This window comes from Notolepis coatsorum (assembly GCF_963971535.1).
Source record: "Notolepis coatsorum genome assembly, chromosome: 4".
Lineage (NCBI taxonomy): Eukaryota > Metazoa > Chordata > Actinopteri > Aulopiformes > Paralepididae > Notolepis > Notolepis coatsorum.
In genome coordinates, this window is record NC_140168.1 from 42,474,679 (window position 1) to 42,494,627 (window position 19,949).

At 43.5% G+C, this 19,949-nt stretch overlaps 1 protein-coding gene across 1 annotated transcript in view; it reads right to left on the reverse strand.

Annotated features, from left to right (window-relative positions):
• The window catches only part of crabp2b (cellular retinoic acid binding protein 2, b), a 6,689-nt gene extending 380 nt beyond the window's left edge, over positions 1-6,309 (reverse strand). Inside the window, exons 1-3 of the mRNA XM_084312370.1 lie at positions 6,049-6,309; positions 4,023-4,201; positions 71-187 (exon numbers count right to left, since the gene is read on the reverse strand). Of these exons, the coding sequence (XP_084168496.1) occupies positions 71-187; positions 4,023-4,201; positions 6,049-6,130 (378 nt within the window). The 5' untranslated portion in view covers positions 6,131-6,309. The remainder of the gene's footprint in view (positions 1-70; positions 188-4,022; positions 4,202-6,048) is intronic.
• Positions 6,310-19,949: the final 13,640 nt, after the last annotated feature.

Sequence of the window (19,949 nt, forward strand, 5' to 3'; positions counted from 1 at the left end):
CCACACAGTGATCTAAAACAAAACCCACACTCCTGAATGTAAAGTTATCTCCTGAGGCAGTAAGACTTACCAGTATGAGCTCTCCGTCATTGGTCACCTCTCGGGTCCAGGCTGTCTTGGGCCCTTCCCCTTTCTGTAGAGTCTGCTCACACCTGATCTTGCTGTCTGTCTCCCACTGGGGAAGGCTCTGCAGGGATGTATGAAGTAGTAGGAAGACCATGCATATCAATGACTGACTGCAGTTAAAGGTGGGTTAGGCAAGACATGAGTGAGCTTACATGTCCAGCAGAAATAGAGCAATAGAGCTTTTCTAAGCCTGGCACCGTGTGCGACGCACGCACAGCAAAAGGTTTTCCATAGGCTCTTAGAGGCACCGGCAGCTTTTAAGATGGACCAAAAAAAGTACACAAAAAAAGTACACAACCAGTGGGAGATCAGAGGCAGGGAAATGTTTTTGTTTTATTATGTTTTGAAAGATCCAGCTTAACTCATTGACTGCCACGCTGTTTTCCCATCTTTACTCCCTGGCGCCAGCGTTATTGACCATTTTCACGATGTATATTCGTATATATACCCATCGTATATTCTATATTATAGCTATGGAGACAATAGTATGGCTCATTTGACAGGCACTATTTATACTACAATAGGGACGAAACAGTTCATTTATTTTTTTCATTTTCAATTTTTCTCCCATCCCAATTTCGTATCATCCAATTCAACCCTCCCCTGTCTCGAACGCTGTTTCTTGCCTCCCACAAGCCGGCTGCAATGTGGACTAAGTCATACATAGCACGAGTCCCCTCCGATACTCGAGGTAACAGCAGTCGCATCTTTTCCCCTGCGCTGCGCGATCTTTCAGCGTCAGGGGTCTGCGCTTTGGAGGGGCGCCGCCCCCATCGCTTCCTGATTCTACTGCGCAGGCGCACCAACCGACCTGTAGGAGTCGCTGTCCACAACGCCCGATCCCCACCCATCAGTTTCCCACCCCCTAATACTGCCAATGTGTATTAGTACGGACGACCAGCTAAACTGAAAGCAATGTGGAGCGCTGGGCTCGAACAGGCAAACCCAGCGTCTCCAGTATTCGTGGTGAGCGCCTTGCCCACTGCACCACGTAGCCTCCCGAAACAGTTAATTTCTACATCTCTTCGTTTGTGTGCTATAACACAGTAAACATCACCCCGTTTCAAAATAATCCAGGCTGGGGGCGGCTGGGTGGCGCAGCGGACATTGCGCTCGTCACCAACGCAAGAGACGCCGGGTTCGACTCCGGCTGTCGGCGATGCCTCCGGCTTGGGCCAGTCGTCATACTAACTCAATTGGCAGAGTTAGCGGGTGGAAGTCGATGGGTGGTAATCTGGACGTTGTGGACAGCGACTCCTACAGGTCGGTTGGGGACGCCTGCACAGCAGAGACAGGAAATGGCGGGGGTAGTGTGAGCCTCCCACACGTTACACCTCGCCAATGAGGCCATGGTTACACTGGGCTAAAACAGCAACGTTTTGTTGCTGAATGATTACGTTTGCATGTCCAAGTTCAAAAGAAACGCAGTTTTGGCAGGAAAACGCGTTTCCCTAGCGGGAACGCTGAAAAGGTGTTTTCGTTTTGGAAACTCGCTGAAACTCGCCGACAATGGTGCCATGTAATTTGCGCGAGCCAGATATGCGCAGTAGAGACCGACGCCAAATTCTCCCCCTCTCAGACCCATGTCATGTCAACAAACCCTTACCACGCAAGAGTCGACTGCATGAGCAGCTCAGAGCTCCTCTTTCAACATAACAAGCATTAAATAAAATGGCCCAGTCATCTATTCACTTTTGTTTAATACATGAGGCGTTGTCTAATGTTATCTAGCTACTGATAGCTCCTGATATCAACGTCTGATATCATCAGTTTGGCATTTGTTTTCGCAGGTGCTGGCTGGCTAGCGTCGCTCGTGAGCTAACGTTAGCTACCTAGCTAACGTTACTTTCAGACCCTGTTAGTCAAGTTGAACTATCGCTCTGGGGACGCTGATTAATATAACAAGCTACAACAGTCTGCATTCCCTTAACAATTGTTTGTATTGAGCCGTATTGTATTGTACCCATTCTGCAATCTGTTAAATAACGTTTACATCCATTCATTCTGCTAGCATTAACGTTACTTCGCTGCTAGCCACAATGCTAAACTGTTATACTGGCATATCCCAATCACGTTAGCACGTAAGCTAACAAAATCGGCGATATTTTTGTGAGACTAAACTCCGCTCTTGGTGGTCAATTGTGTTGATGTTAGTTTTGTTTCATCAACAAATCATCAACAAATGAGGCAGAACACACAGTGAATGTATCCGTTTTTGTTTATTGCACTTTATTTCTTGCTGAAAAATAAATGCTATGTGGCTAAATGGCTCATGCGAGGTATAAAGATGGTGGCTTTTGAGATTTTGAGCAGGATGTGGAGTGACTCGTTTAACCTTTCTGATTGGTTGAAAATGGCCTTCATATTTGAACTACATCGCCACCTACTGCTTTGGCATTGTACTACATGTATATAGTAGACGAGACAAAACGACGTCTAACTTAACTCTTACATGCCTGCCAATACGCAGCGTTCTGAAAAGCAAAATGAAACTAAATGAAATGGCCCTAGTGTAACCGCAGCGTGAGAGTCCGCGTTGGCAGGTGAAAAGATGTGACAGGCTGCCTCCTCGTGTATCGGAGGGGACACGTGATGCAAGGCTTCTATCCTCCCTACAACCGGCCAGTGGGGGGCATATGTGAGCAACGTTCAAGACAGGGGAGGGGAGAATTGGCACAGCGGGTAATTGGGATGGGAGACAAATTTTAAAAATAGGAGAAAAAGTGGATACAAAAAATAAATAATCCAGGCTGGTTTTCTAGATCGTGAGATAAAGTGTGTTTTGTGCAGCGTATGCGCAAATCTTGCGGCGGCTCGCCTGAAACCTATATTATTGCCAGGTCAAAGGTAAACACATGACCTTGTTTCTTCACAAAGCCGGGGGGGGGGGGGGGGTCGTTTTCCGACGCTGCGGTCATACAAACGCATGTTTTAGGATGGGGGTTCGGTAAAGTATACGTAAAATAGACGTTACCTTTGTTTTACTTCGAGTCCAAGTGTCTTGAATCAGAACAGGATCAATACATATAACGTTAGGAAACGCACCTTATCATCCATAATCATCATCCATATAATCCATTTAGTCTTTTTCATAATATCCAATAGTTCGCTCTAGGCAATCGCCATTGTCGTCCTGCTCACAGCTGCTCACAACCTACTAGTAGAGTGAGTCCCTAGTTGTTTGGGGGCTGGGGCCACCCACACTAAGCTGGCCCATATGCATGTTCATAAGGTACCTGGCGGGATTCAACCATCATTGCAATTTCAAGGTCTCGGATGAGTCACAAAGTGTTTAGAATGGGAAAATCGGAAAAAAAGAAAAAAGGATCTAAACCCGAGAAATCTCGGGTTTGACGCTCAGCGGTTGGATTTGAAACCCGAGAAATCTCGGGTTTGGCGCAGAAAGGGTTCAAGCTGGTGGTGCCTCTAGCAATCTGTGGAAAACCTTTGCAGTGCACGTATAGCACACGGCACCGGGCCTGGAAAAGTGATGCAGGGCTTGGCCTATTTCTGCTGGACATGTAAGCTCACTCTCCGAAATAGCCTAACCCACTTTTTTTAAGTGTGTTGGATTGAGACATGGAGGCGGGCAAAGCTTTGGTTTCATAGAAGCTACTAACTACTCTATGAATCTCTTGCTGCTATGAAGAGTGTAGTCTAAAGCCTGTGAGAGGCTGTGTCCTTCACCCATCACCCAGCGTCGAGAGGAAGAACAGAGCATCATCTAGAAGAAACACTCTCAAGTTACACTGAAATCATTTCCACATGTGCCTTTTATATATGCAGATCCTCGCTCCACCGCATTGTCCTTGGTCGACCAGATTAGTATAAACATCGCCAAACTTATTGTGGAGGTAGGAATGCTGTGCGAGGGAAGGGGCTACGGAGGAGTTTACCGTGCACGGACGTCCGTCCACAGTGGCCTCGTTGTAGGACTGTCCCACGGTGAAGGAGACATGGGTGGTGCGGACGCTGGTGGAGGTGTGGATGGACAGGCTGTCTCCCTGCTGAGTGATCTCCACCGCCGGGCTGGATGCTGCCGCCACCGCGATCTTCCTCAGGAACACGTTTACGCCTGACCGCGGGAGACCGTACATAAACAGAGACAGGGAAGTGGGATGACATAGGTGATGAGAGAGAGTCCACGCCGCTACCGCGGGTGTTGATTTATGGATAATGGAAAGAACATCATCACGGGAACACCGTGCTTCTCCACAAGGGGCTCTCATTCATTCATCCATCCGTCCGGCAGAGGGGTTAGCGGTAGCCTAGGAACAGTGGTTCTCAACCTGGGGGTCAGAACCCCCGCAGGGGGTCATGAGATGGGGTCATGAGACTTTTGGGGGGTTTGCAAAAAGATATACAACATAATGTTTGTACATTGTGGTATAGATGCTTTTTTTCTTGTAAAATAGAGAATATGAGTCGAAAGCCCTCCAATCATTAATCAAGTTAAATAGCCTGAAAAGGACAAATAAAAATCATAATTGCATGCCACAGTTCACCATTCTGCATATGCTTGACTATGTCAGGGGGTTGTGAACAGGCATCCCTCTGTTTTCATGGGTCATGAACCAAAACATTTGAGAGCTACTGTGTTAGAGAAGTGGGCTTTTGACCAGAAGGTCGCTGGTTTGAATACCCTGACCGGCAAAGAAATCTCAGTAGGGGATAAAACTGAATAACACTTTCCCCTCCCTCAACAACCCCTGAAGTCCCCCCCCTGAGCAAGGCACTAAACACCCAACTGCTGCAGTGGACCTGCTTACTGGAAAATAGTAGAAGGCTGCAGTTGTACAGGGCAACTCCCAGGCTTGAATGTGTGGAACTGTATGTGTCAAGGAGGGCGTTGCTGGAAAAGAGAATACTTGCTCAGCCAAATGTTCCCTGGATAAATACAACTGAATCCATACTGTGTAGAACAAAGTTATTGGATACATAGCGGAAAAAATTACCACATTTATGAAAAGTATCCAACTTTTACACTTTTGCATTCTCTCTTCTCAATGCAAGTTGCTCTCATTTCCGAAGGGGGCAGGGGGGGATGAAAAGGCTACCCCACACATCTGATTCTATTTCTCGTGGGCCAGTCCATATTTGCCCCTGGAATGGTCTAACAAGCAACCCAGGCAGCACACAGAGTGAGACCCCCGGAGCGAATTGAGGAGGCCCAGGGCAATGAGAGAATGTCAGTCTCAGTGCCGGTTGGCTGAGGGGGCCCATTTCAGGGCTTAGTTCCGTTTACACTGGCTTTAATTACAATCGCATGGGAGCCGTGCCTCAGATGAGAGGAAATCTAACATTCTTCCACCGGCTATTTGTTTTAGATTTTAATGGATGCCACTGGCTGGCCCAACTCTGACCCCTCTCTCTCTCTGTGTCTCTCGCTCTCTCTTCCGCACTACAGCCTCGTACAACAGGATTATACCCAGCAACATGAGGGAAAGGTTGACAATTGGAGCAAACAGGAGCCAGCCATTCCAACACAGAAAACCACTTGTCCTCTGAGAGGAAAAAAACGCCTGCGGTTCCACCCGCACACCCGATTCTGGTTTACCATCTGACCTCATGAGCAATATGAACCACATGCAACTGGTCGTTTTGGTTGGTTAAGTGATCGACAGATCAGAAAGAATTTGGATTATTAACGTTTGACAATTAAAAAATGATATCTCCAGTTGTGAATGATTTAGCTTAATGCATATTGTGTGGAAGGATTCTGGAATTTTGATTTGGAGCGTTCGTTTCCCAGGCCATATGACCTGCCAGCTGAGCAGGAAGGCTCTAAAGATGTTGAAACTACAGTATATTGGTAGCTACTGTATACTCTTATCAAATGTTTCACACACACCTCCATAGAGATTTTACCCTAAGTTAAAAAGGCAAGAAAGGAGAGGAAGTGTTGATGCGAAATTTACTCACCCAGTGCTTTCAAAAGTTCCTCGAAATTCTCTGAAGTTTTCATTTTCCATTTGCCGGAGAAATCTGTGGTTTTCCTTTCCATTTTCGCTGCACCCAGTTGCCAAATCGATGATTGTAGAATTTCACCCCTTTATCCTGCGAGCGCACGCCTCTGTTGTCTCCAGTTTACCGTTATACCCCTGGCTCTCAACGCACTCACACTGCTTCTCTCCCCCTCAATCCACGAGGTTCAATTTATCCGGCACACCGCTCTCCATTCATTGGCTCATACCCTGGCTGAGCCTGATCCACTCTGTGCAACATGGGTGGCGGCGGGGAGGGGTCATTATGGAGGAAATCCATCCTCCACCACCACCCTAGAGGAACATGAACCTATCTGTCAGCCTGTTTATTACCTCCCCTGAGGAGGTTCTCTTTTTGCACCCCTTTGTCTGTTTGTTTGTTTGTTTGTTTGTGAATGAAATATCTTGAACAGTAAACCGATTGCCGTGAAATCTGCTGTGCACATTCGTGACCCCGTGTGGAAGACGTTGATTTTGGTGACCCTGTGACCTTTCCTCTAGCGCCACCATTAGGCCAAACTTTCAATATTCATATTTACGTATCTCTTGACCTGTTAGTCACACAGTCACACAAATTACATCCATAGATGTGGTTCCTCGTAGACAACAAAATTGCCATGAGGACCTATGAACCTCTTGGATTTTCTGCCATTTAGATTCTTCTTCTTTTTTTTATCACTTTTTTCCCTCCTCCACCTGGGCTGTTCACCTGATTCTCATGGAAAACTGCTGTGTGGCATCTAGCCTAGGACCAACATCTTTAAATGTTAGATGAATGCATGGTAAATAGGAAGGGATGGGTTACTTATGAACACTTTGTCCGATTAGCACAAAAGTTTACAAGTATGTTTGTCCTTCTATAGCGAGGAGGCCTGTGAAGATTTGGGTAATTTAACTAAAAACATGAACTCAGCAGCTTGTTTGATCGTAACACTGAAAAACACGCTGTCCCTTTGTGATATCCTACTAATGCTATCAATATATTATTCAAACAGTTGATAAGCCAAACTGTTATGACCACCAGCTCCAATCGGATCGAATACCATTGTTGTTACATAAAACATTTACAACCTAGGTCCGTTGAGACTGGCAATTAGCCAACTCTCGTTTATGTCATCTACCCAGTAGAATGTCGAGTGTGAAAGTAAAGTGGGGAGATCGTTAAGCCTTAGCCGAGGTCTGCACTCTACTCTACTCTACGGAGTGCATTCTTCTAGCCTGTGTTCCCACATTGTGGGATCCTTTGATATTTGATGACATGGGGAGAGCGTTACGCCTTAGTGGAGGTCTGCACTCTACTCTCTACTCTACTCTACTGAGTGCATTCCTCTCGTTTATTTATTATTCAGTTGGGTAAAAATGTTGCAACAGTGAAGTTGTTCTGGGTAATTGTTACCCCCATTTGGATTTCTAGTGCCAAAATGCATATTGAACAAGTCTTTAAGGGGAAATTCTGCTCTGGGTCTGACGAGCTCACTGTAACTTTGTACATACTGATACTGTCAGGCCAGAGATATAGCCCTAAATGACTGCACATGCAGTACGCTGGTTTATAAAGGACAACACAGAGGCAAAAGAGGGCAGGCGTCTGACAACGGCAGTCAAAGGTTGCTCTTCAAAATCGAGTGAGGATAGAGCTATGTGTCATTATGACATTTAGCTCAACCAACTCAGCACCTTTTGCTGCCGATGCTACTGAGCAGAGATCACTTTGGCCACATAGAGAGAATCAGTTATGCCTTAATAATCTGATAAATTTGTTTATTGTTGCTCTGTGATGAAATTTCCCTTTAATGTTTGTTGATTGACGCTCCAATTTGGAAATGGATCGCTTTGAAGTGCTGTGGTGGCCAGTGGGTTATTTAGAAGGTGCCCCGAAAATGTTCTGTGGAAAGCAAGTGATGGGTTAACCCTTTCATCAAAAACGTCAAATTTGACAAAGATCACCAATCTCAAGGGAGCTTAAGGATTTTGGAATGTGAAATCAGATAGTAGGGTTAGGTTAGACCCGCTAAGCTCCTGCAGAGAGAGAAGAGATTGGAAAATGGGTAATGAGATGGTAGAAGATAAGCAGCTGAGATCATTCAGCCACCCTCGGAGAGAACGTTAGTTATGTATATAACTACGGTTCTATGAGAACATGAATGTCCCTGAACGGTTTTACCATTTTAATTACCTTGGGTTCCAACCATTTCCCAAGACCTTGTTTCAAAACATGTCATGCCCAGGGGTAGACTTATGAAGGTATGTCTTACACCTTTTTCCTTGGAACGACAAACAGAGGGAGGCAGGGACAGTCGTTCACGTTCTCGTATAACCATATTTACACAAATTCCATTCTATATCAACCTAACATTACTGTCCCTGAATGGTCTTACCGTTTGGCTGACTCATGCCAACAGGATCATGAGGAACAGAGAGACCATGGTAGGAGGTCCAGTTATCCTGGGCTGGCCTTTATTAAAGTTGGCTGGCTGGCTCCAGCTTTGTAAGTGCATCATTTTTATTAACTTCATCATGTTTTTTTTTTTTTTTTATATACCTAGGCATGTTTTATTAAAAGTATACCTGTACAGTTCAAACTAGAAAGGTGCACTCATTCGGGGACATTGAATCCTTGTGTTGTGTTAATTACAGCTCAATGAAATTATAAGGTAGCACTACCTATAATACAAGGTATTGCTGTTTTTCGGTAATCATTCCATGGTGCTGTAGTTAACACAACACAAGGATTCAGTGTTCCCGATGACATCACTGGTGGCCATATTCAAACTAATTTACTCTCAATTACCGTCAAACTAAATGTGTACAAAACTGTTTTGAGTTTTTGGATGTGTGTGAGATTATGGGCAAAATAAATCAGCATTATTCTTTTTGGGTGAAGTGCCCCTTTAAGTACAAGACTTAAAAGTACTAGTTACCTTCCACCCCTACACTTGTAAGCTATAACACAACTTAAATAATATTAGATAACGTCAAATAACAAGTTAAATCTACCAAATTACCTATACCAAACATTGTGTGGTAGCCAAAATTTCGCTGTCTCCTCCTCTTTCTGTTTGAGGCAATGAGACCCTTTCCTACTCTGAGAGGAGAGGATTCATGTCCTTACAAGTTGTGTTTGTAAACAAACAGAAAACCGAGACACTGTTTACCTTTTTAAGCAGCCACTAATCACTTGAATCGGAGAGAAGGGATAAGCCACTGTGAGCATTATTGATTAATGAGAGGTATGACAAATGCAAAGCCACAGGAAATGATATTGCCTGCCTGCACGTGAAGCTGAATTGACTAATTAGAATAGAATAGAATAGAATAGAATAGAATAGAATAGAATAGAATAGAATAGAATAGAATAGAATAGAATAGAATAGAATAGAATAGAATAGAATATAAATACTTTTATTATCCCGTGGGAAATTTGACACTGCAAATCGCTCAACATTTAAACATTTAGACAGGACAGGTCACGAATTAGAATAATAACACAAGTCAATCAAGTTGCCTAGGATAAGAGTAGAGTAAATAGAATAAAATGAAATAAAACATACAGAAATAAATACAGTAAAAATACACTGAGCATGGGGGAAGGGGGGGGGTACAGGTAGTAAAAAACAACACAGCAGTGTAAACAATTTGGTCAATATAATTTAACTATCTAACTAAATGAAATATATATTCACAGTATTCACAGTGTCACATAAGGTGCAGTATGCTTCAGGTAGTGTATTAAACTTTCTATCCCCCAAAAGACTGAATAGCCTTTATTGATTATTTTGTGGAATGGGTTCCAGCACTCTGAGGAATAGATGCAAATGCATGACAGATAAAAGGAGAGGGTGGCAGGGAGCTGCAAGTAACCTACCACTAATTAGGTCGCACACACACACACACACACACACACACACACACACACACACACACACACACACACACACACACACACACACACACACACACACACACACACACACACACACACACACACACACACACACACACGCACGCACACACACACACACACACGCACACACACACACGCACACACCCCTGCCAAGAATATTTCAACACGTCTGGATCAGTGATGATACCTCTGGCGGGAACATGATAGCGCATTCAACCAGCAAAAACAGTCAGCCCAGATGGGAGATGTTATCTGTGTTGTTGTGTTTGCCAGTTGTAGTATAGGCATTCCTACAGTATATAGACGATACAGTCCCCTGTATCGCTCTTCCCCCCAACGGGCCGCCGGGCAGCAGAGACGCTAACCCCATGTTAACCTCATGTCTTCCAGAGAGAGCGGGTCAATAAAAGCCCCTCTGAATCTAATGAGATGGACCACGCAGTGCTGCACTCACCGTTGGCTGACCTCGTGCCTATTATGTTGTCCCTCAAGAATATTCTGCAGAAGAGGACCCCCTGATAAAAGGGACCACTGTACACACTGTCCCTGTTTCTATGACAACAGGTATAGTTTCGTAAATGTCCGCGGGATTATTATGCTTCTCATTTTACATAATCGCAGAGGAGCAATCGGTAACGTGCGTGCCCCGTGCGGATGTGAGAATTAGATTTCTCTGGGTTTCGGTCCACGAGGCTGGAGGAGGTATGAAAGAATACTGAATTAAAATCATTGCAGTTGTTTTCCGCTTATGGGAATGACAGGGAATATGGTTAGACAGGTAAACCTACATTTATACCGGGATTCCCACAGCTCTTAGAGACATGGCACCTTGACAAAATAATCCCAGCACCCAAAAAATCATAAATTCCAAAGGTGTTAGAGAATGTGTTTTCCAAATAATGGGATTATTTTTTTTATATTTGTAAATGTACAATTACCTATAGCAAAAACTCACACTTTGGTCTGAAGCTTCTTCCCCCTCCATTTTTACCCGTTGTGTGCACTAAATGACAAATCAAATACAACGGCTTCTCAGTTACAGTGGGTGACAAATGACAATATTGTCACAAGGAAAGTTGAAATTACATACCTGGGTTCCATCCTAGAGGCAAATCTTTCCTGTGACAAAATGGCATCCAATGTAATAAAAAAAAGTCTAGATTCTTGTACCGGATCTCCTCTCTGGTAAACAAGAATACCCTGAAGACTCTGGCAGGAGCACTCATTCAAGGGTACTACGACTATGCTTGCACCTCATGGTACCAAAGCACCTCAAAGGCGCTAAAAACAAGATTACAAACATCACAAAACAAACTGGTCAGACTACTGCTTGACCTTACTCCTAAAACCCACCTCACCCCTGCCCACTTTGACTACCTAGGATGGCTTAGAGTAGACGACAGAGTACAGCAACTTGCAATGGGCCTGGTCTACAAGATACACTACACCACACAGGTACCCATGTACATGTCGAAATACTTCCCAAAGGTCAGTGAATACCACGCCCACAACACCAGAGGGAGTTCCACAAATCATGTGCAACCCAGATTTCGGCACAAACAAGGGACTAAACACGTTTCGCAATTATGCCACAACAATGTGGAATGCCCTACCCACAGCTGCAAAAAGATGTGAATCCCTACCCACATTCAAAACCGCACCTACGGGAGGCTGCAATTAGAAACTGGCCACCGTAAATGTCCAACCCCCCCACCCCCTCCTAATAGACAGTCTCCTCCCCACCGTATGTATATATTTTCTCCCATCCACCCACCCCCTCCTAATGTACAGTCTCCTCCCCATCATATATTTTCTGTTAGGATCTCTGGGTAACAGTACTGTATATTTGCATATCGTATATGTCACAAATGTAACAGTACTATATACCTGTATCATGTATGTCCCTACTCCCTATGTCATAAATGTCACTATGAATTGAAAATGGGGGGACCCTGATGTAAACAAGACAAACGTCTTTCTCTGGTCTGCATCCCCTTAACAATTGTGTGTATTGAGCCGTACTGTATTGTACCCATTCTGCAATCTGTTAAATAAAGTTTTCATTCATTCATTCATTCATTCATTCATTCATTCATTCATTCATTCATTCATTCATTCATTCATTTATTCATTTATTCATTCATTCATTCATTCATTCATTCATTCATTCATTCATTCATTCATTCATTCATTCATTCATTCATTCATTCATTCATGCATTCATTCATGCATTCATTCAAACATCCAATCACATAAATACGTGCAAGCATTGGGTACTTGACAAACATAAAATAAATAAAAGAATAATAAAAAGAATACAATTTTTTTTTATATATATATATAGCAGCAATACATGTTGAAATAAAAATTGTATAGGCAATAGAGCAATGGTTCAAATGGTTCTCTCATGTCGAGGACCCCCAAATAGACATGTAATAGCTCAAGGACCCCCATCTAGAATAGAATAGAATAGAATAGAAATACTTTTATTATCCTGAGGGAAATTTTACACTGCAAATCGCCCAACATTTAAACATTTAAACATTTAGACAGAACAGGTCACGAATAAGAATAACAAAACAAATCAAATCAAATTGCCTAAGATAAGAGTAGAATAAAATAGACTAAAATGGAATAAAATATACAGTAAATAAATACAGTAAAAATATACTGAGGTCTACAGTAGGTGTAATATTGCACAGTGCTGTTTCAAAACTAAGAGTCCAGGAAGATGGTAACTCACTCTGTGCTCAGTGATGCAGTGAGGCACAGTGATGCATTGTATAGTCTGATGGCTGTTGGAATGAAGGACTTCCAGTGCTGTTCAGTACTGCATTTAGGTAGTGTGAGCCTGGCACTGAACATGCTCCTCCTGTCAGCCAAGTCTGTGTATAGTGGGTGGGAGGGGTTTTCCCTGATGGCCTGGAGCTTAGCAAGGCTCCTCCTCTCCGCCACCCTCGCTAGGGAGTCCAGCTCCACCCCAACCACGCTACTGGCCTTCCTGACCAGCTTATCCAGCCTGTTTGTGTCCCCTGCTCTCAGTCCGCTGCCCCAGCAGGTCACAGCGTACAAGAAGGCACCCGCCACCACCGACTCATAGAACATCCTCAACATACTTGTACAGACATTGAAGGATCTCAGCCTTCTGAGGAAGTAGAGTCGGCTCTGGCCCTTCTTGTACAGTGCTTCTGCGTGTTTTGACCCGTTCAGTTTGTTGTTGATGTGCACACCGAGGCATTTGTACACCTCAACCATGTCCACATCGACTCCCCTGATGGAAACGGGGGTCACAGGTGCACTCCTCCTCCTCCCCAGCTCCACAACCAGTTCCTTGGTCTTTGCCACATTTAGCTGCAGGTGGTTTTTATCGCACCATGTGACGAAGTTCACTACCAGTTCCCGGTATTCCCTCTCGTCACCGTCCTTTATACATCCCACTATAGCAGAGTCATCAGAAAACTTCTGAAGGTGGCAGGACTCTGACCGATAGTGGAAGTCGTTGGTGTAGACTGTAGACAGTGAAGAGGAAGGGAGAGAGGACTGTCCCCTGCGGGGCCCCGGTGTTGCTGACCAGTCTGTCTGACACACAGCTCCGTAGGCGCACGTACTGTGGTCTGCCCATCAGATAGTCAACAACCCAGGACACCAGGGGGGCCTCTACCTGCATCACCCCCAACTTCTCACCCAGCAACAGCTGTGGTGTTCCACAAGGAAGCATACTAGGACCGCTACTGTTCCTAATTTATGCAAATGACATGTCGTCAGCTTGTGACTGCAACTTGTTCCTGTTTGCGGACGACTCAGCCCTGCTGGTCTCTGACAAGAACAAGTTACAGGTTGAAAAAGCCCTCAGCTCGGAACTAGGCAAAATCTGCATATGGCTCGCCGACAACAAACTATCATTACACATGGGCAAAACAGAGTCCATTCTCTTCGGTTCAAATAACAAACTCAGCAAGACCGACGGCTTCTCAGTTACAGTGGGTGACAATATTGTCACAAGGAAAGATGAAATTACCTACCTGGGTTCCATCCTAGAGGCAAATCTTTCCTGTGACAAAATGGCATCCAATGTAATAAAAAAAGTCACCCAACGAACTTGATTCTTGTACCGGATATACTCTCTGGTAAACAAGAATACCCTGAAGACTCTGGCAGGAGCACTCATTCAGGGGTACTACGACTATGCTTGCACCTCATGGTACCAAAGCACCTCAAAGGCGCTAAAAACAAAATTACAAACATCTCAAAACAAACTGGTCAGACTACTGCTTGACCTTACTCCTAGAACCCACCTCACCCCTGCCCACTTTGACAACCTAGGATGGCTTAGAGTAGACGACAGAGTACAGCAACTTGCAATGGGCCTGGTCTACAAGATACACTACACGACCAAGGTACCCATGTACATGTCAAAATACTTCCCAAAGGTCAGTGAATACCACGATCACAACACCAGAGGGAGCTCCACAAATCATGTTAAACCCAGATTCGACTCAAACAAGGGACTAAACACGTTTCGCAATTATGCCACATCAATGTGGAACACCCTACCCAAAGCTGTAAAGGAATGTGAATCACAACCCACTTTCAAAACCACTCTCAAAGAACACCTACGGCTGCAATTCGAAACTGGCCCCTGTAAATGTCCTAACCCAACCCCCTCCAATGTACAGTAAATTACCAAGTAAGTTTACACATGGTTTTGTCAATATTCCAATGTACAGTTTTGCTTGTACAGTTGTACTACCCAACCTCCTCCAATGTACACCCAGATAGCAAAAGGTGTTAATTCAATGTTGATTTATGGTCACAATGCTTGATTTTTGGTTAAGGTCGACGATTGATGTTGAATCACCCATTAACCGCTAAAGCAATTGACTAATGTTGAAAACATATCATTGAATCAATATTGTTTTGTGGTTGCATTTTAATGATTGAAATGCCAATATCTAATAAATGTTGAATCAACGGATGCTGCTCAACGTATGCTGTCGTCATTGTCTCATCACCCAGACTGCACTGCACTTGTGCTGCCCCGCCTCCCAGAATGCACCTGTGCGGCAGCTTCCTGGCTGCTACCTCATGTCTCTCTGCATCGTTAAGACTGGTGAGTATACTGCATGGCAATAATGTCGATTATGTTGTATGTTGTATGTTGTATGTTGTATGTATGCTTTCGATTGCAAACGCCAGCGGAGTAGTGCCGTGTTCGTTTTTACATGGTAGAGAATATTATATTAACCGTTATTCATGCCTGCTAGCTGAAGCTAATTTAGCTAGTAGCGTTAGCAGTTAGCTATGATGAATGTTTCTTGATTTTGGTGTTTAGTGATATCCACCTGTTGTATATACTGTTATACATTTTATGTAGGCTAACGCTCTTAAGCGCGGTGAAAATGAGTGCGGCGAAACTATTGAAAGAAGTAATGTAACAAGCGGTAGATACAATGTGCAAGCACTGGAGTCATATTGGGAGTTGGGGCTAACTAGCTTAGCTCTGTGGAAGAGCCGCGGTAAATCTAGGGACGTTAAGGCGGCGAGGTGAGAGATTTGACGAAACACTGTGGAAGATATTGTTGTTAAGAAGCGAGTCGAGTGGTTCGTTGGTGTGATTGTGGCCGTATTAATGGTTATATTTAATGCGGTAATAAGTGTAAGACGATGTTGTTATGGAGAAGCAGTCGCGGGTTGATGACGTCATATTGTGGGACCTAAGAAGGGGAGCATGAGGCTGGCTAGGCTGTTAGCTTGCGTGCGACTGTTTTGTGAGTTTGCGGGCGACATGTGTTATGATTAGAGTTTTGAAAATGATGGTTAGGAAGTATTAGAGGACGCGGTGGATGTCGTGGCATTGTATTAGGACGAAACTGAGTGTTTTGTGATAATAGTTGTACGTTGTCGCGGTGTACATCGGTTGCTGTGCGTTTGCGCTTCTGCGCATGCGCGTTACAACGCGGATCGCTGTTTTTTCTTTTCATTCGCTCTGAGGATGGATAACGGGTGAGGAAATATTTGGCATTGTGTTCAAATGTTTGTATTTGTATATTGATATTGTATGTTTGTGTAACAAGGGGAAGAGATGTGAAATGTATGATGATTAGATTATGGGAGTATGTTGTATGTTGTATGTATGCTTTCGATTGCAAACGCCAGCAGAGTAGTGCTGTGTTCGTTTTTACATGGTAGAGAATATTATATTAACCGTTATTCATGCCTGCTAGCTGAAGCTAATTTAGCTAGTAGCGTTAGCAGTTAGCTATGATGAATGTTTCTTGATTTTGGTGTTTAGTGATATCCACCTGTTGTATATACTGTTATACATTTTATGTAGGCTAACGTCAGTAACGTTTAAAAATGTGGCTTATGATGTATTCTTTAACAGGATACACTGGCACAATCAGTTAGCTTAGCATTGCTGCTACCTTGCTTGCTAAAAAGTCATGGTAAACCGGGCCTGTCTCTCTCCCTCCCTCCCTAATGTGTTTGTGCTTAAAACAGTGAATGATGACCGCATGTTCTCAGAGCATTTTCAGAGCACTGTTAAACTGTTAAATGGTCATTTTAAAACTAATATAAGAAATTAATATATATAGTGGTATATTTATGAGGGGAAAAAAATATTTGCAACAACTTTTAACATTTATACAGGTAGGTTATTGATAACTAATTCTGCTATGAGTGTCATATTACAGTGACATTCATACAGTATCCTTTGATTTCACATAATTTTATTATTATTTCACAATAAAATACTGTAATCAAAATCCTCTGTAATATCACATCAGATTTTGTAATCTCACAATAACATAGCAATATTTCACATTTAATTATTATTTCACAATAATAGTAATCAAAATCGAAAGGTCCATTTGCATATTATTGGTATCTAGGGACATCTATGGACCTCAGGGAATGTATTCACATTGTCAGAAATATTGTGTCTATTACTAGGCTTGCTTAAATTGTGATGAAACAAATGAGAATATGAATTATGATGTTTCTTTGCATCTTTGACCGTGAATAACACCATGCTAATAATGACCAAACATTAAAAACTGCCACTGATCTCGTTCAGTCCCCTCTTGAGGTCATGTGTAAAAAAAATCGAAGGAAATTAAGAAAGGGAAGATGATTAAACCGAAGGTTCTGTAGATGCAGTACTGAATTCTCCCATCCGGACCAATGCAATTTGAAATATTATTATAGAATATGATGCTTATAAATGACCTTATTATAGCCAATGCGCACATTTATATATATATTATCTTTCAAATGCCTGAGTTCAATTTGGATTTAGTATCACCAGGCATGCATAAGAACAGATAATAATCTACTGTAATCTACTGTACTTTTAAATTTTCCCCACAGTGCAACCGTTTTGAAACTAATTTCAGATCTAATTGTTTCTCCCACTTTGGCCTCCTGACAGACACCGATGCCCTTCAAAAGATCCAAGATGCCCTGGGTCAGAGAGGACGGACCATCCTGCAGTTCTGCCAGAAACTGGACAACCCGGAGATCAGGGAAGTTCTGGCCAGATATGATCCAGAGGCTTCGAAGAACACTCCTTATGGTGTACTTCAAGGAGCCTACGGAGAAACTGCTGCTCGGAGTTGATGTAAGTTTTATTTATTTAAATATTAAAATATTTGAAATGCTAAACGAGTGATTACAAACCCTACAAACACTGTGATAGACCCTCTAAACACTGTGATAGACCCGACAAACACTGTAAACACTGTGATAGATCTATCACAGTGTTTAGAGGGTCTATCACGGTGTTTAGAGGGTCTATCAGTGTTTAGAGGGTCTATCACAGTGTTTGTAGGGTCTATCACAGTGTTTGTAGGGTCTATTACAGTGTTTAGAGGGTCTATCACACCCTCTAAACACTGATAGACCCTCTAAACACTGGGACAGACCCTCTAAACACTGGGACAGACCCTCTAAACACTGTGACAGACCCTCTAAACACTGATAGACCCTCTAAACACTATGATAGACCCTCTAAACACTGTGATAGACCCTCTAAACACTGTGATAGACCCTCTAAACACTGTGACAGACCCTCTAAACACTGACAGACCCTCTAAACACTGTGATAGACCCGACAAACACTGTGATAGACCCGACAAACACTGTGATAGACCCTCTAAACACTGTGATAGATCTATCACAGTGTTTGTCGGGTCTATCACAGTGTTTGTCGGGTCTATCACAGTGTTTGTCGGGTCTATCACAGTGTTTGTCGGGTCTATCACAGTGTTTAGAGGGTCTATCACAGTGTTTGTCGGGTCTATCACAGTGTTTAGAGGGTCTATCACACCCTCTAAACACTGATAGACCCTCTAAACACTGTGACAGACCCTCTAAACACTGTATCAGACCGTCTAAACACTGTGACAGACCCTCTAAACACTGTGATAGACCCTCTAAACACTGATAGACCCTCTAAAGACTGTGATAGACCCTCTAAACACTGATAGACCCTCTAAACACTGACAGACCCTCTAAACACTGTGATAGACCCGACAAACACTGTAAACATTGATAGATCTATCAGTGTTTAGAGGGTCTATCACAGTGTTTAGAGGGTCTATCAGTGTTTAGAGGGTCTATCACAGTGTTTGTAGGGTCTATTACAGTGTTTAGAGGGTCTATCACACCCTCTAAACACTGATAGACCCTCTAAACACTGGGACAGACCCTCTAAACACTGACAGACCCTCTAAACACTGTGATAGACCCGACAAACACTGTGATAGACCCGACAAACACTGTGATAGACCCTCTAAACACTGTGATAGATCTATCACAGTGTTTGTCGGGTCTATCACAGTGTTTTGAGGGTCTATCACAGTGTTTAGAGGGTCTATCACAGTGTTTGTCGGGTCTATCACAGTGTTTGTCGGGTCTATCACAGTCTTTAGAGGGTCTATCAGTGTTTAGAGGGTCTGTCACAGTGTTTAGAGGGTCTATCACAGTGTTTAGAGGGTCTATCACAGTGTTTAGAGGGTCTATCACACCCTCTAAACACTGATAGACACTCTAAACACTGTGACAGACCCTCTAAACACTGTATCAGACCGTCTAAACACTGTGACAGACCCTCTAAACACTGTGATAGACCCTCTAAACACTGATAGACCCTCTAAAGACTGTGATAGACCCTCTAAACACTGATAGACCCTCTAAACACTGACAGACCCTCTAAACACTGTGATAGACCCGACAAACACTGTAAACACTGATAGATCTATCAGTGTTTAGAGGGTCTATCACAGTGTTTAGAGGGTCTATCAGTGTTTAGAGGGTCTATCACAGTGTTTGTAGGGTCTATCACAGTGTTTGTAGGGTCTATTACAGTGTTTAGAGGGTCTATCACACCCTCTAAACACTGATAGACCCTCTAAACACTGGGACAGACCCTCTAAACACTGACAGACCCTCTAAACACTGTGATAGACCCGACAAACACTGTGATAGACCCGACAAACACTGTGATAGACCCTCTAAACACTGTGATAGATCTATCACAGTGTTTGTCGGGTCTATCACAGTGTTTGTCGGGTCTATCACAGTGTTTAGAGGGTCTATCACAGTGTTTAGAGGGTCTATCACAGTGTTTGTCGGGTCTATCACAGTCTTTAGAGGGTCTATCAGTGTTTAGAGGGTCTGTCACAGTGTTTAGAGGGTCTAGCAGTGTTTAGAGGGTCTATCACAGTGTTTAGAGGGTCTAGCAGTGTTTGTCGGGTCTATCACAGTGTTTGTCGGGTCTATCACAGTCTTTAGAGGGTCTATCAGTGTTTAGAGGGTCTGTCACAGTGTTTAGAGGGTCTAGCAGTGTTTAGAGGGTGTGATAGACCCTCTAAACACTGTGATAGATCTAGAAGTGCATGGATACACATTGTATTGCCTAGATGGTGTCAGGC